General features: G+C 30.5%; 2 protein-coding genes across 2 annotated transcripts; both read left to right on the top strand.

The window, feature by feature from the left end:
• The first annotated feature begins 9,437 nt into the window (after positions 1 to 9,437).
• LOC108568629 (manganese-transporting ATPase 13A1) lies at positions 9,438 to 13,717 on the top strand. The gene is made up of 9 exons (XM_017929830.1): positions 9,438 to 9,854; positions 9,916 to 10,005; positions 10,069 to 11,386; positions 11,441 to 12,475; positions 12,532 to 12,728; positions 12,783 to 12,925; positions 12,984 to 13,116; positions 13,170 to 13,313; positions 13,375 to 13,717. The coding sequence occupies exons 1-9, from the start codon at positions 9,597 to 9,599 to the stop codon at positions 13,486 to 13,488; spliced, it is 3,432 nt and encodes a 1,143-aa protein (XP_017785319.1). The 5' UTR covers positions 9,438 to 9,596; the 3' UTR covers positions 13,489 to 13,717.
• A 195-nt stretch (positions 13,718 to 13,912) lies between these two features.
• LOC108568583 (meiosis-specific with OB domain-containing protein) lies at positions 13,913 to 16,113 on the top strand. The gene is made up of 7 exons (XM_017929762.1): positions 13,913 to 14,277; positions 14,638 to 14,871; positions 14,925 to 15,081; positions 15,140 to 15,360; positions 15,411 to 15,567; positions 15,621 to 15,801; positions 15,861 to 16,113. Exons 1-7 carry the CDS (start codon positions 14,016 to 14,018, stop codon positions 16,035 to 16,037), a joined length of 1,389 nt encoding a protein of 462 aa, XP_017785251.1. The 5' UTR covers positions 13,913 to 14,015; the 3' UTR covers positions 16,038 to 16,113.
• The last annotated feature ends 39 nt before the right edge of the window (positions 16,114 to 16,152 follow it).

Below are 16,152 nucleotides of genomic sequence, written 5' to 3'. Positions count from 1 at the left end.
AGACGAAAAGCCAGATGTTGTCGGATTCATAAGAAATCACATAACTCACCTAATAATATTTATAATCAAAATCAAAACAAATTCGAAGATTTGTTTTACAGTTACGGTTTTGTTTTTAAGGTACAAAGGTGTACAGCAACAACAACGAATCGTCGCATTCTCAATGCGTGTTTGCTTTTGCCCGGAATTTTGTTTATTTGTTTATTTGCGCTCGCCCGATTGATATCATTAAACATTTGATATCACTTTACTTAATCATAATGTTTTTAAAATCAAATTTATTGGCCAAAACAAACAATTCCATTTCAATTTTGTGCAATCAAAAAAAAAAATTGTATATACACAACACGCGCTCATGAAAATTCACGTACGCAGCGGAAAAACAATAATACCGATTCATTTAATTATTTAAGTATTTTTTAATTGCCTAATATCATATTTTCATTTAATAGTTATTTATTTATTTTTACAAAATCAATAAAATATACACTTTCCACATACGCGTTTACAAATTACCACAATTAATTAAAAGTTAAAAACATAACAATGCAAGTGCTATTGTATATGTATTATTACTTACATTAATTATTTATACAATTAAAAAAAAATTATCAATTCTATAAAATATAGATATCAATTAAGAAACATTAAATCATTTTAACTTGATTTAACTAAAAAGTCAGATGTTATTTATTTAGAATTACAGTTTCTATATAATTTTATATAGAAGTTATATTAGCAAACCTAATAATTGTTATTATTTTAATAAATATTAATAGTTAGTTAATTGAGATTTGTAGATGTCGCGCAAATTTGATTACCAAGCACTTTAAAATGAACGATTAATTATAAATTATTGTAGGAACCAACTCGACACTGTTTTGTGACATTGAATAGCATTTATTTTTTCTATTATACTTTTTGTTACATACTATAAATCATAATGTATTATGTTATTAGGTTAAGTATGAATAAAATAAGGATAAGTCACTTCATATTTATTTGTTATTATTCTAAATAAATAAAAGAATAATAATATTATAATAATTATAAAAGAAATAGCCAACTTTCTACATATAACAATACTTTATAAAAAAAATATGTGTAAGCATCTGGATTGGAGACTTACTTGTAAAAACACACCTGGAACTAGCAAAGCAGTTGGGACATAAATTCAGTAAAACGTATTGGCTGCTTGGAAAACAGTCAAACCTATTTTTAGATAACAAACTACTTATTTACAAATTCGTGGAGATCGCATATAATAAATAAAGTAGGGGTTTGCAAGTTAAATTTAACATTAAAATGTTATAGCCATTAGAAACTAAATAGATAATTATAAAAAATTCTCAAATACAAAGTAGAATTTCAACTAAAATAATATGCAATTATATAAACTTCAGAAATTCAACGTTTAATTAATTCTTAATAAAACATTAAATAGTTTAACACTGTAGTTCTACTAATGTAGAATTGCTCTACTACTGTAGTTTTAATTTATAAAGTAACAATATCTAATAACAAATTTACACAATGTCTAGTAAAAGATATATTGTAAATTAATTTAGAAGATTATGATTACAAATGTATAGTTTATAATCATTTTGTTTCATTTCTTTATTATGTTATAAAAAAAATGCGCATGTAAAGGAAATGGGAAATCCGCATTATAAAAACAATTGCACATTCCTTCAGCAATAATACCAAACATGTTTACCATTAATAATAACATTTGCAAGCGAATTTTAATTTAATTAGATTGGGAACAAAAAACATATTTGCAATTAATATATTCCATTTAATATATTAATTTCCTTAAAATAGTGTTAAAATATATTTATGTATTCAATACTCTAATTTGAAAAACGTTAGAATTATATATCGTGGTTGAATTATATTGGATATATAATATTTTTTAATAAACATTGTAATATGTTTAACTCTGAAGTAGATTTCTATATGTATTTTGTGTGGCTTTCAAATAATTATGAGTCAAACGACACGTTGCTGATTCAGGAGCGACCTACTAGCCTGTAATATGTAAAAGTTTCAACTAAGCATTATTACAACACGACACACTTACAGCGAATGTAATCATTGCACACACCGTCGTATATTGTTGCTATCCGATAAAAGATTGTTAATCAATAATACAAGGAAAATTACTTACCTTCCCTTAACGTAATTACAAATATTGCAGTAACCTGCAATTGTCCAATCTAATATTACATAACAAATCGTTATTTCTTTATGTTTATTATCTAACAAAATTATTCTTTTTTAATAATTGGCTGTATCGTTACAAGTTCTAAACACTGGCTAATTAAAATATAAATAAATGCAAATGATTAATAATAACAATAAAATGGAAAAGAAAACTTTGGTCGATTGTCTTTTTTGCCCATAAAAAAATAATACTAAATAATAGGTGCAAAATAAATAATAGTAGAATTTGTTACTCCGTAAATTTATGTATTTGGATCATTCAATGTTTAATTAAATCTATTGTGGTATTTTTGTGTTTAAATATTTTGTGGTTAGTCATAGCTACTTTTGTATAGACTTTTAATAAAAAAAACAGTAGTTTAAGACTAATATAAAGTAACAACCTAAACAAACTAATATTGCATTAAATATTTATTCAGCTTGTAAATCAATTAATTGATCATTGCAATGTTTTCTTTTATATCTCATTTCTTTCTCGTTTTATATATTTCTTGTAATACATTTTGTTATTTGTATTATGTATTGTATATATTAATAACTATAATTTACTATAATTAAATACATATTGTCTCTTGTTTACTCAATTGTATAATTTAGTATAAATTAGTTTATATTAATGTCTTGTAAATATTTTAATTATTATTTTTTTGATATAAGCATTTAACACAATTAAGACTAGTTTCAAAAGAACTAACAATTAATATTTTTGGGCAAAGTAATACAAAAAAATAAAACTAATCTATTTTCCAGCAAACCTTGTTAATTTAATTGTATCATTTAACGAATAATATTTATTAAAAAATCTGTAGTTATAATTCAATTGTGTGTTTTTATAATCAAGACCAAAATTGTTCTGATCTTAACTCTATTATAGAAACTGATAGCAAATGAATAATAACAATATGTTTTAGTATTGTCTAATAATATTTATAAATATTTGTATACATTTAAATGCAATTGATTAGTATGAAATATAAGTGTCAGTAGGGAGGAGGATTGTCTGCATCGATCGTTGCAGTGTATCCAGCAACAATTTGCAAGCCAGTTGACGGCTCATGCGTTTTATTTGGAGTGCAAATGCGGCAGGATATCGTTGGGGGCGCCGACCAATGGTAGTGAGAATCGCTATAGAAATGGCGTACAAAAGGCGGAGTTCTGAACAACGTTCGGCCACGCCTTATTCCTGTACAGGTGATCAATACCTTCCTGCAATCCACCATCGGGCACAACGCTACCGGCAATTTTTCCCCTCAGTTGCTGTATTTTTTTTATTTCTCTCTCTCTATCTATCCATCTCTCTCTTTCTGACTCACACGATCTCTCCGTCTGCTCTGATACAAACAGCCCGAATGTGGTAAAATGCACTCGCTCCATTCCTGCAACATACACAATTATTTACATAACACGCCAAATCATATTAGAGGTAATGGCTTTTATTCGTGCGAACGTTTTTTTTTGCTAATTAATAATTAATTCCAAACGCCTATTCGCAATCATCACCACAGAACTGTTACAGATGAGATTCATAATGTACGATGTAACATACATGAATTGTACACTCTAACCGGTTCTTGAAGAATCCGTGTAAAAATATATAATCAGAAGATTGGTTCTTAACATCGAAAAAGTATAATTAATCGAAATAATTGGTAATGGGCCATGTATATTGTCATGTCAATTTGTCAGCAAGAAGATCATTTGTAAGAAAATAGTTTAGTGGATTTTTTCGTCATCATCTCTATGAGTTTCATCCAACAGATTAGTTGGTTATAATTTTGACATATCTTTTATCAACAATTTCACCTTTAATTGAAGGAATACCTCATTTGACGAAAACCGTGATATTTCTAAAAACAGGTACATGGTTTGTTCATAAATATTGCTTAGTATTTACCAATAATGTTAATGTATTGTAAAATGCTAATTTATATTTCTTATAAAATTTAATTAACTTAAATTAAAAAAATACTCATCTTGAAATTTGATACGTATGGATGTTTACTGCCTGTAGCGTAACGTCACAAAAATACACCCTAATTATCGTGAAAACAGAGGGTTATTACATCACCTTAATTATTTTTAATTAATCAGTCTTGTAAACAATTCAGCCTCTTCATTGCAAAGCATAGGAGATAGATATCATACTACACCCAATTATTTATTACACAGTAAGATTTTATAAATAGTGTTTCATGTTAACTAATGATTTTTTATTACATTCATAACTATTTGTAATACATTCATATAATTATTTCTGGATCAGAATTGTCGTCACTGTCCTCTATATAAGTGTTAGTAGAGGTAACAGCATTTACACCAGTGATTCCCAAAGTGGTCTATATCGACCCCCTATATCGTCTATGACAACCTGCAAGGGGTCTACGTCAGCGAAAAAAAAAATTGGGGGCCCATGAAATGAAAATGGGGGTCCACGATAGTGGATATCAACATACACTGATAGTACCTATTTACTTACATTATGCTATCTTATAATATAAAGACATATACATTATTTATAAAAGTGTAAGTTGTAGGCATTTGCTTTGTGGTCGCAATACATTTTGAACTTGTAAAAATCTGCACATAATGATATACCAGTATCATCTTATTACAAGCATACACGCAGTCTCAGAGCAAAGATCTTAATAATTATAAAGATGTCCCAATATAAATAATAAATTTACAAAAAATCAATATAAGGTAAGTAGGGGGTCTACCCAAAACTGAAAGACATGGCAAGGGGTCTACGACACACAAAAGTTTGGGAACCTCCGATTTACATCAACACTGCAGAGCAAAAAAGAGCATACACAAAAACAACTTCTTTGTGCCACAATGAACACAATATTGCACCGGCATTTAGTAAACAATTTGTGTATACGTTATGTTAAGTTTCATAGATGGGGTAAAGAAAATATAGATGTGGTATCATTTCTTAGAAAATTGGTGTACTTTTTACACCGTCGAGAGTAGTTAAAGGTTAAAAAAACTACTAATTAATATTATTTTGGAAAAGTTATATAAAAAATTAAAACTAAGGTGTTTCTAGCGAATCACTTAGTGTTTTATCAATTAGAAAGTTCAAACGGCTTTATTCACTTTATTATCTAGTGATGTTGTGTAAGTTAAGAACTTCTATCTGGGTTTTGTAGCATCTTTTGATGGTTTTTGGAAAATCTAGCGATAATAGCTGTAATCGATTCGATTCCTTAAGATCACAATGAAAGGCACTATTACAAACGATTCACGGAGCTTGCACAATACACTTTAGCACTTTGTTCTGAAATCTACCATAACTCTAAAGATACATTTGTTGTAGGTTGATAGTTCAGAATTGTAATCAAGCAACCAATACATTTTTCTGAACTTGATGTTGAGTTTATCACTTTTCTTCATTTTAACACTTTCCATTGAATCTTGGCGCCATATCAAGATATTTTGCTGTATATTGTAATGCATTGACATTGCTGAAGATTTGTTAATCTTATTTGTGAAGCTAATATGTGTCGATTTAGATTCGTTCAGTTTAATTCATCATTTTTTTGTAGAGATTGACACTTTGTTTAGAGCTATTTGAATTTTCCAGCATGTGGCTGATCTATTGTACAAAAAACAGGAATCCTCCGACTTATGAACCAGTTGTGTTCCAAAGGGTTGTTCATAAGTCGGGGGAATTTTAAAAATTTCAAAATATGCTTATCTTACCACACTTTATCATGGTTTTTACTTTTATATGTATATATTAAAATCCGTATTACTGACAGCATAAATTTGAAAAAAAAAAGATTGAAATAAACTAAATAATTACTTACAAATACTTTTAAATATAGACATCACAATTATTTAATAAAAAACAACAAAAGAAACAAACGCAACAAAACAGATAGTACATGTTCCAAAAATATTATATTTTATTAAAGAAAATATCAATTTTTGTTAGATAGATAGATAGATAGATCTTTTAGAAATTTTGTTCATAACTCCCGGAGTTCGTAAGTACAGGGGGATATCTGTAGTTAGGAAATCATTAATATAAAGCAGATACATGACTGGTTCTACAATAATTCCCCGAATAGGAATCTTCATATTTTACACGAAAATATCGATTATATAAGTAGGATTTCAGGAGTTTATAATACTGTTCAGTAAGAATTGATTTTAATTTATGTAGTAAGCCTTCAACCCATACTCTATTACTCTATCAAAAGTTAATAAAATTATATTACCAAAGCTTAATATTAGTACTAATGTACTTTTTTTTGTTAATGTTTTAATGTTAAAAAAATTGCTGCGAGCGTTGTATATATGAAAAATTGTAAAATAATATTGAATATGAATATCCATGTAGTTAAAATGTACACGTGATGATATGCATGTATAGAAAAATAATGCTTCGCAAGCAAAATAAACGAATTTAGCGAAAAAAAAAAAGAAAACACGCAAGAGAAAAAACAGTGATGGTCTGTTTACATGTAGCACGGAGGAAAATGCAGTTTCGACATAAAATGTAAATTCGAGCCATTATTAAAAATGGAAACAATAATAATGGTTATATAAATAACCGTGAGCTGTATACGGAATTGTAAGCCCGGTGCTGTTAGTGATACCTTTTCCCTGCGTGTGTTCAAGCGCATGTTCACGTGTGTATATTTGGCTTTGTTGTGTGCAGTGACCCAATAAATGTCTCTAATAATTCAATATGTTATTAGTGGAACGTGACTGACGTGGTGACTATATTAAAAGGCCGCATACTGGGGTCGCGGAGTCACATTTCGCTTCAGCTAAAACGAAAAGAACACCACCAAAGAGAAGCATGAACTAAGCACGAGCACAAAGAGAAAAGAATCAATGTAAATAAAACAAAGAGCCGGACTGTGGTGCGTTTCGACGTTATTTATTTTCGTTTTCATTTCTTTCGTTTCATTCTACGCTCGCTCCTCTCGTTTTCTTACTACCACCATGTCCATCGCCGAAAATGTTCTCCCAACAACAAAGCCACCTTTAATGTCACGGTCTAAAACCCAAACACTTTTTTACCCTCATAAATATTCTTAACGTCCAACAATATTTTGTAACAATCATCAATTACATATATAATAACTAAGTTATTTTGTAAATAATTCAATATTCGTATTTATAAACAATGTGTACATGTGAATCCAAGTTCCTTTATACTTGCATACAATACGAATAATTATTATAACAAATTTAGATATTTATTATTTTAACATACACCAATAATGTTCTTCTATTACAGATAATCAAATACAACCAAGTAAACATAATAAATGAGCATAGTATATAGTACGATTTTGTTCAATTCATCATATTTTCTACGCATATCAACTTCGATGACCCAAGATAAGAAAACCAGTAAAAAGTAAACCAAGAAAAAAATATTAAATCCTACTTGGAATTGCGCATTTAAGTTCCATAAAATAAGTCAATATATAAAATTCAATATGAAATAGAAGTGTCAGATGTAAACAATATAACATGCTCTGAAGTCAATAGCTCTTTGTATATGTATTTGTTTTATTTATGCATACAATAAATTTTACTTCACTTATATAACATGTATTTAAAAATAAACATTATGCTCATATCTATACAATTGCATAAATTCACAAATAACAAACTTATCTACAAAGCTACATTTACTCAAACATAAATAATTACTGCAAGAACAATTAATTGAAAATGTGTAGACTAAAATATATTACAAAAAAGTGAAATTATTAATAATTAAGTAAACATTGTAACAATAACAGTGTCAACTAGAAATAAATAAACCAAGGTCGTGTAAAACAACCTGACCTAGGCGAAAATGTATATATCTAAACAAGATTTTGTTTTTATTTGAACAAATATATATATAACTTTTTCCTTCATTTTAACTAGCTGATAACAAAACGTAAACAACATTATTAATTGCTGTGTATTAAGAATACGTGTGTTTAGATTGTGGAATTGATATGTCCACATTATTGTTTGTATTGTTTTATTTTGATTAATAAAACATCAAATGTAAATTATTTATTTTATTTAATATTACTAAAATAAATATCACTTTAGACAAAATTAATTATTTCTTTTTTGATAACTATTTATTATAGTTGATTGACACTATAATTTCAAAGTAAAAAAATAATTATACAGTGGAACCTCGCTTAACGAGTTTAATCCGTTCCAAAATTTCCGGATTTTTACTCGTATGGTGAAATACTCGTATAGTGAAACATATTCAAAAAGATACATAATATGTGTACATAAGTTATAAAAATGATGTGGCAGGCGCGCAATCCGGGACATCTCTCTTTATCGTCACTCGTTAAGCGAAATGCTTGTTAAGTGAGGTTGCACTGTATTTGGTTTGTATTCATATAAAAATATTGTACATTAATAATATTTATATTATTTCCACAACAATTTCTTCAAACTAATTAATTAAAATGATAGAGGTCAGAAAAACCCAAAATATCTCGCTTGTAACCTTTGGCCTAAATTAGGGCCAAACAAAATGTATAATTAAATAATATAATTAATGAATATATTATATTCAAATTCATTACAAAATGTATTTATTTACAATTTTTATTCACTCTAATTTGGGCCAAATGTTAATTGCACAAAGTCTTTCAGTGCTGAAAATATTAAATTATTTCCTTTGTTGTAAAATACTTTAAAATCATAAAATAAAAGCATATTTAATTAGAAAAAGGCCACGCCCGTATTAATTAGCTATACTTGTTGTACCCATATCATTAAGTTCATTGCATCTAGCAAGTAATAAATCATTTATTATTGGTGATGCCATATTATCATAATGATAAAATAAAGCAATAAGTTGCATTGTTTACAAATTTGTTTTATCAATATTAAATTAAATTGGGAATTTAATAAGCTCATTTGTCATAGGCAACCAAATAAGCGTAAATCAATAATATAAACTTATAAAAAATACTATTGTAAATATAGTTACATATATTGAATAACTTTTTTTGACTTAATATTAGTTATTTTATTGTTATATTTAATTCAATATACATATTTCAAAATAGTTTAAGCACATGACATAACTACAAAGCTAAATGAGACAATCATCTTTTATTTACTTTCCATTCTTATATAAGTCAGATATCACCTCGAGTAGGTTTATTTAAATAAAGTGCATTTGAAAAATGCGCACGTGGTTGTTCATTTTTTTAGTACGTTTTGTATGTTAATTTTCGATTGGCAACATCGTTCAGAAGTGTCACTTATCTCTGTACATATTGCATATACGTGTTGTTTTTTTTTTGGAGTCTGCAGCCGGGTTGGTGTTTTGTCGGGCCCCGCGGTTTAGGAAATCCAATTGAACAGCCGGAAAGATGGGGGCACCGAAATTGGATGATCTGATCCAATCAGTCGGGCTGTACACATTTAAAAAACCAATACTACATTATTACATGTTACCATTCATTATATTAGTGGCTGCATGGATTTATGGATGGTGTGCAATTTATGGATTTTGGGAGTTCTATGAGGGTGGCTGTTTGGGACTGGTGGTGATATTTTTCTTACAGATTTTGAGCTGCCTTGCTTGCAGCTGGTCTGTACATGTCACATGTTGGATGAAATGCAACCGGGTAAGCTGAAATATTAATATTGTTCAACTGAATGTATGTAAATTAATGCATATGCATATAGGAACAAGATCCACTGAAAGCCACAGTGGTCAAAGTCATCCCAACAGCCAATAATGGTAATTCAGAGTTAGTGAAGCTTGAGCATTCCAAGGTAATTTTAGTTTTATTTTTTTACATACATATGTTAATTATTCATTTGCTTCTGTAATTCCAGTCTGAAAAGGGAACTACTATATGGTTCATATTCCAAAAGACTAAATATATTTATAATGAAGACAAAAAGACATTTAGAAGTTTTGAATTTGCACCTCATAAATTGTATTCTGAATATATGAGCTGCAAAGGATTCCAAGAAGATGGCGATGTTAAAGAAGCGGAGGAATTGTACGGTCGTAACTTTTTGGATATGGCTGTTCCCGAATTTATGGAGCTTTTTAAAGAGAGAGCCACAGCCCCGTTTTTCGTATTCCAAGTATTTTGCGTGTGTCTCTGGTGCATGGACAAATATTGGTATTATTCGATATTCACTCTGATTATGTTAGTGATGTTTGAATGCACCTTGGTCCATCAGCAGCTTAGAAACATGGCTGAGATTAGAAAAATGGGTAATAAACCATACAACATTCTGGTTTACAGAAATAGACGTTGGCGACAAATAAGCACAGATGAATTGATTCCTGGCGATATTATTTCCATAACCAGGTCTCAAAACGATAACTTCGTTCCTTGCGATGTTTTATTACTGAGGGGACCTTGCATTGTAGATGAGAGCATGTTGACTGGTGAATCTGTGCCTCAGATGAAAGAACCAATCGAAAATTTTGATCTAAACAAAGAACTTGATCTTGACTTGGACGGTAAACTACATGTGCTTTATGGAGGAACCAAGGTAGTCCAAAACACGGCACCATCAAAAGGAAGCGCCGGGTTAAGGGCTCAAGATAATGGATGCGTTGCTTACGTGTTAAGAACGGGTTTCAATACGTCGCAAGGAAAATTATTGAGAACCATACTCTTCGGCGTGAAACGCGTAACCGCGAATAATTTGGAGACATTTGGATTTATACTATTCCTCTTAATTTTCGCCATTGCTGCCGCTGCATACGTTTGGATTAAGGGCTGCGAAGATCCTGAAAGGAGTAGATACAGACTATTTCTAGAATGTACTTTGATTTTAACATCGGTGATTCCTCCAGAATTGCCCATTGAATTGTCTCTTGCTGTGAATACAAGTTTATTGGCTTTATCGAAGTTTGGAGTGTATTGCACCGAACCTTTCAGGATCCCATTTGCTGGCAAAATCGATATTTGTTGTTTCGATAAAACTGGAACGTTGACAAGTGATAACTTAGTTGTCGAGGGCGTGGCAATGGCGAAAGGAAATTCTAAAGTTACGCCTATAACAGAAGCTCCCTTGGAATCTTTACAAGTGATGGCTACTTGCCATTCTCTAGCGCAATTGGATGACGGTCTGGTTGGTGATCCATTGGAAAAGGCTACATTAACTGCTATTGAATGGAACTTGACCAAGGGTATATTATAATTGTTATTTGATTTATATAATAATATAATAATTATTATTTTAGGTGAACTGGTTGTTCCGAAAAAAGTAAAGTCGCCCAATTTAAAAATCGTTAGTCGTTTCCATTTCTCTTCCGCTCTTAAGCGTATGTCTGTAATTGCAAGTTACAATGTTCAAGGATCGATGGATACAATGTACATGGTTACTGTTAAAGGGGCGCCAGAAACTTTGAAATCGATGTACAGCGAACTGCCTGAAAATTACGATGAGGTTTATCTGGAACTTTCGAGGCGTGGCGCAAGAGTTCTAGCCTTGGGTCAAAGAGATTTGGGTGCTATAAATTCTCAAGATTTACGTAATTTAACGCGCGATGATATTGAAAAGGACTTGAAATTTGCTGGATTCGTTATAATCTCGTGTCCCCTGAAGACCGATTCCAAGAACGTTATTAAAGAAATCATAAGGGCTTCGCATCGCGTTGTTATGATAACAGGAGACAATCCTTTAACCGCTTGCCATGTGGCAAAGGAATTGAAGTTTAGTCAAAAGTCAAGCACAATGATCTTGACTGAAATAAATGGCGAATGGTTGTGGGAATCAATTGATCAAACGGAACAACTGGAATTAATGTCCCCTAAATTAAAGTCGTACGATCTGTGTATAACAGGAGACGCACTTAACTATCTAAGGGACAACGAACACGCATTCCTAAATAAATTGCTACCTCAGATAACAGTATTTGCTAGATTTGCACCAAAGCAAAAAGAATATGTAGTAGTAACCTTAAAGAATCTGGGCTTCAACACGTTGATGTGCGGAGACGGTACAAATGATGTTGGAGCTCTTAAACACGCTGACGTGGGTGTTGCTATATTGGCAAATGCACCCGAGCGTATGCCTGAAAAGAAAGACAAGAAAAAACTAGCTAAGGACCTATCCGCGTCCGTTGTGACAAGCAGGAATAATCGTCGAGACCAACTTACTCAATTGCAGAAGGCCATCAAGGAAATGGAAGAACAGGATCAAGCTCAGATTGTTAAACTTGGCGATGCTAGTATTGCATCTCCTTTCACTAGTAAACTGTCTTCAATTCTTTGCAGTAAGCCAATTCCTCAATATGATTAATTATACTGTATTGAAATTTTTTGATTTTAGTTTGCCATATTATTAAACAGGGTAGATGTACATTAGTAACAACATTGCAAATGTTCAAAATTTTAGCGTTGAACGCTCTAATTCTTGCTTATACACAATCTGTTTTGTATGTGGATGACATCAGATTGAGAGATACCCAAGCCACCCTGCAAGGACTTCTATTAGCTGCTTGTTTCTTATTCATATCTAGATCAAAGGTAAATATACCTTAGCACAATCACAAATAAATTAATAATGTAATTTTATTTCAGCCTTTAGAAGTATTGTCAAAACAACGCCCACTGCCAAATATATTTAATTTGTACACAATATTAACAGTTCTTCTGCAGTTCGCTGTTCATTTTGTTTGTTTGATATTTCTGGTTCAACAAGCCAAACTTAGAGGTCCACCGGCGTAAGAACATTAACATTGATTTCAAGTGCATCGTATAACTAAAATATATTATTTTCAGAGATCCGAACGTTAAATTGAAATTTTCCAGTGATGAAGAAGAAGATGAACTTTTCGAGCCAAATATTGTAAATAGTACTGTGTACATAATTTCAATGGCTTTGCAAATTGCTACATTTGCAATTAATTACAGGGTATGTTAAGATATATTTTGAAAGACAATAAAAATATATATTGTTTTATATAGGGACAACCGTACATGGAAAGCTTGGTTGCCAATAAAGCTTTGCTTTATAGTATCTTGGGGTCATCATCTGTAGTGCTTCTACTTACAATTGGCGCCGTGCCCGAGTTGTCGGCTCAATTTGAAATCATAGATTTCCCTAATGATGTAAGTAAATCACTTTTATTTGTGGAATGTAACGTCTAATGTTTTAATTTGTAAATTTCAGTTCAAAATGATTTTACTTCAAGTGTTGTTTGCTGATTTCTTCTTTTCTTACCTTGTGGATAGAATATGTTTGTGGATATGTGGCGAAGGAAGATTATCCAGGAAATTAAATTAATTTTGTTTTTTTTTTTCTCTATATTTTATATAAATAAATGTAGTTCAAATTATGTGTCCAACTAATTTTTGAGAATTTTATGCCATTCCAAATTTTTGGTGGTTACATATATTTTTAAATTATTTGTGTAATTCTATTGTATTAAAACTGATAATATATGTGTAAAGCTAATAAACTGTACTGTCTGTCTATTCGATGTATTGGTAATAACATTTAACGGCGTACTAATAAAAAAATTGATCAAAGTGTATACAGTTTAATATGTTTTTTTTGCTTGAAGAAAGAAAAAATGGTTTCAAATCCATTTTGGAACGCCTTTTATGTTCAATACTAAGCAACGTTCCGAAGATTGCCGATGCGAGACGAGTTTTTAGTACAAATAAAGTTTGTTTTGAAATTGCAAACTACTTTGTGGTTTGTTGAAAGAGGACTCTGGCCTTGGCTACGTGATAACAAATGAAAAGAGCTTAATCTACATATTGTTAGTCTATCTGTTGTTAGTGCCAGTGTAGTAATCAGCTTTAATCATGGAAAGTTCTTGTTCTGTTGGAGTACAAAAGATGAAAATAAGGGAACTGGTACCATACGCGGAGAATATTATGGTAATCGGAGTAATAATATGTAAGCAAAGACCGAAGAAGTTTACCCCATCGAATGAATCCGAAGAAGTTAGAGCTGTTTTTAACTTTACCATAAGGGATTCACCCACTGATTACATAAATGTAACTTGCTGGGGTACAGATATGTTTGTTAGCGGTTTCTATGAGCGTTTTCAAATTGGAGATGTCGGTGAGTTTTTGTATTGTTTGTTTCCGATAAATTTGTTTACTGATTAGATGTAATTGGCTGAACTGTATGAACAACTGCTCCATCATAGCTTACTAGTTCTGATGAAATATATTATTATTATTCATTATTGATTTACTATTACATTTACCAAATTTATTGTTGTTATTAAATGGGTTTGATAACATAAATATTACAAATGTCAACAATATAGAATTTCTATGTAAATAGTAAATGTTTCAATTAGTTTTCTTAAATAGGTTTAATCATAAATATAATTAATTATGAAATTTAAACAAAAAGTATAAGTAAATCAATAATTTAGGATTTTTGAATATTATGTATTAAATATTATATTTTTAGCTCAAATTATGAATCCGAAAGTTGAACTTCGAAAAATTGATGATTATGGAGAGCAGTTTCAACCAATGGTAACATCTCCGTTCAAAATGATATTAAACGAAAAGATATCTCAGGTGACGGTTCTTTTGGATGGATATCCAGAATATATGAACTCTATAATCCGATTACCAACGAAACCTATTACTAATTATGTAGCATTGGCGGATATTCAAGCAAATACTAAAGTTTGGGAAGGTGCGTGTTCATCAATGTAAAATAAACTTTATTTAAGGTAGTTGTAATTTTAGGAAAATTGGTCGATATTCTTGTAGCAATAAGTTCAATTGGAGATGCTAGAAATGTTAAAACCAAATCAGGAGATTCTTATGTGAGGAATTTAGTTGTATTTGATTACACTGCCACCGGCTTTGGTTTGAGTATATGGGATTCTGATTTCATATACAGGTAATTCTATTGTTTGAATGAAAATATCGATGTTGATTGATGTAATTTTATTTGAAAGGGCGTCGCTGTGGAAATCTCGTTATACAATATTATTTATGACAGATATGAGAATTAGTTTTGATAATTACCAAAAACGCGCAAGAGCTACGTTTACTTCAAAAACCATCGTCACCGAAGATCCGGAATGTAAAGAGGCACGCGATTTGAGGGAATACGCAAGGACTGCAGTTATAGCTCAATCGGCTATTTTAGACAAGTTGTCTTATACATTTCTAGAACGTAAGTTTAATGAAATCAAATAGATGCATAATTATAAATATTCTTCTTAGCAAGTACCATTCAAAATGTTATGAACATTCAACAAATTAATACAAAGATCGACGAGGTATGTCATTCTCAACCAGAAGAGCAGTTTACAGCTTTGCTGTATGCAGCAATTACTTACATGGATTTAGATGGATTATCCACCATTGTCACAACGAGATGGTATTATTTATTTAATTCGTATATTTGAAATTATAGTTTAGATTTGTTTTTAGTACATTATGCAAGTGTCAAGTATCGAATTTGTTGAATAAATGTGAAAATGTGAATTGCATTCGCGAAGATGTACCGACAGAAGTAGCTTTTGATTTGAAAGTGAAACTTTCTGACCATACTGGATCCTTGTTGAACTGTAAAATTACTGGAGCAACGGCGGAAAGGATTTTAAAATGCAAGGTAAACACTAAATATTATTTAAGAAATCAGTTGGATTATTATTAATTTATATATTATAGGTTTCAGATTTTTTGAACATGTCTGACGACGAAAAAACAGTACTGAAATGGAAATTTCTTTTAGAACGTCACGAATTACGTTTGGTAGTGCTTTGTGTTAGAGGTAGATTGCCGTTAATTTCTATTGTTGGTTGCAATATGGCGAATCCAACGGTAATGAATCAGAGAAGTTTTTGAAAAGAGTAGAGGTATTTAGTTTCTTGAATTTATTTATAATTTAAATACAAAAAATGTTTTTGTTTTGTCCTTTCAAATTGAAGTGCATTTATTATTTCAGTTGTATTTGGTCAAA

This window comes from Nicrophorus vespilloides, unplaced genomic scaffold (genome assembly GCF_001412225.1).
Source record: "Nicrophorus vespilloides isolate i.1.1-1 unplaced genomic scaffold, Nicve_v1.0, whole genome shotgun sequence".
Lineage (NCBI taxonomy): Eukaryota > Metazoa > Arthropoda > Insecta > Coleoptera > Silphidae > Nicrophorus > Nicrophorus vespilloides.
This window is presented reverse-complemented; position numbering and strand designations above follow the sequence as displayed.

What these genes read in the sequence shown, in the direction of transcription:
- LOC108568629 (XM_017929830.1), top strand. Translation starts at nt 9,597, where the DNA reads ATGGGGGCACCGAAATTGGATGATCTGATCCAATCAGTCGGGCTGTAC. An exon ending in TGAAGCTTGAGCATTCCAAG is followed by an intron (nt 10,006 to 10,068) that starts GTAATTTTAGTT and finishes CTGTAATTCCAG; the next exon opens with TCTGAAAAGGGAACTACTAT. An exon ending in ACTGTCTTCAATTCTTTGCA is followed by an intron (nt 12,476 to 12,531) that starts GTAAGCCAATTC and finishes TTTTGATTTTAG; the next exon opens with TTTGCCATATTATTAAACAG.
- LOC108568583 (XM_017929762.1), top strand. Translation starts at nt 14,016, where the DNA reads ATGGAAAGTTCTTGTTCTGTTGGAGTACAAAAGATGAAAATAAGGGAA. An exon ending in TTTTCAAATTGGAGATGTCG is followed by an intron (nt 14,278 to 14,637) that starts GTGAGTTTTTGT and finishes TTATATTTTTAG; the next exon opens with CTCAAATTATGAATCCGAAA. An exon ending in GTCTTATACATTTCTAGAAC is followed by an intron (nt 15,361 to 15,410) that starts GTAAGTTTAATG and finishes TATTCTTCTTAG; the next exon opens with CAAGTACCATTCAAAATGTT.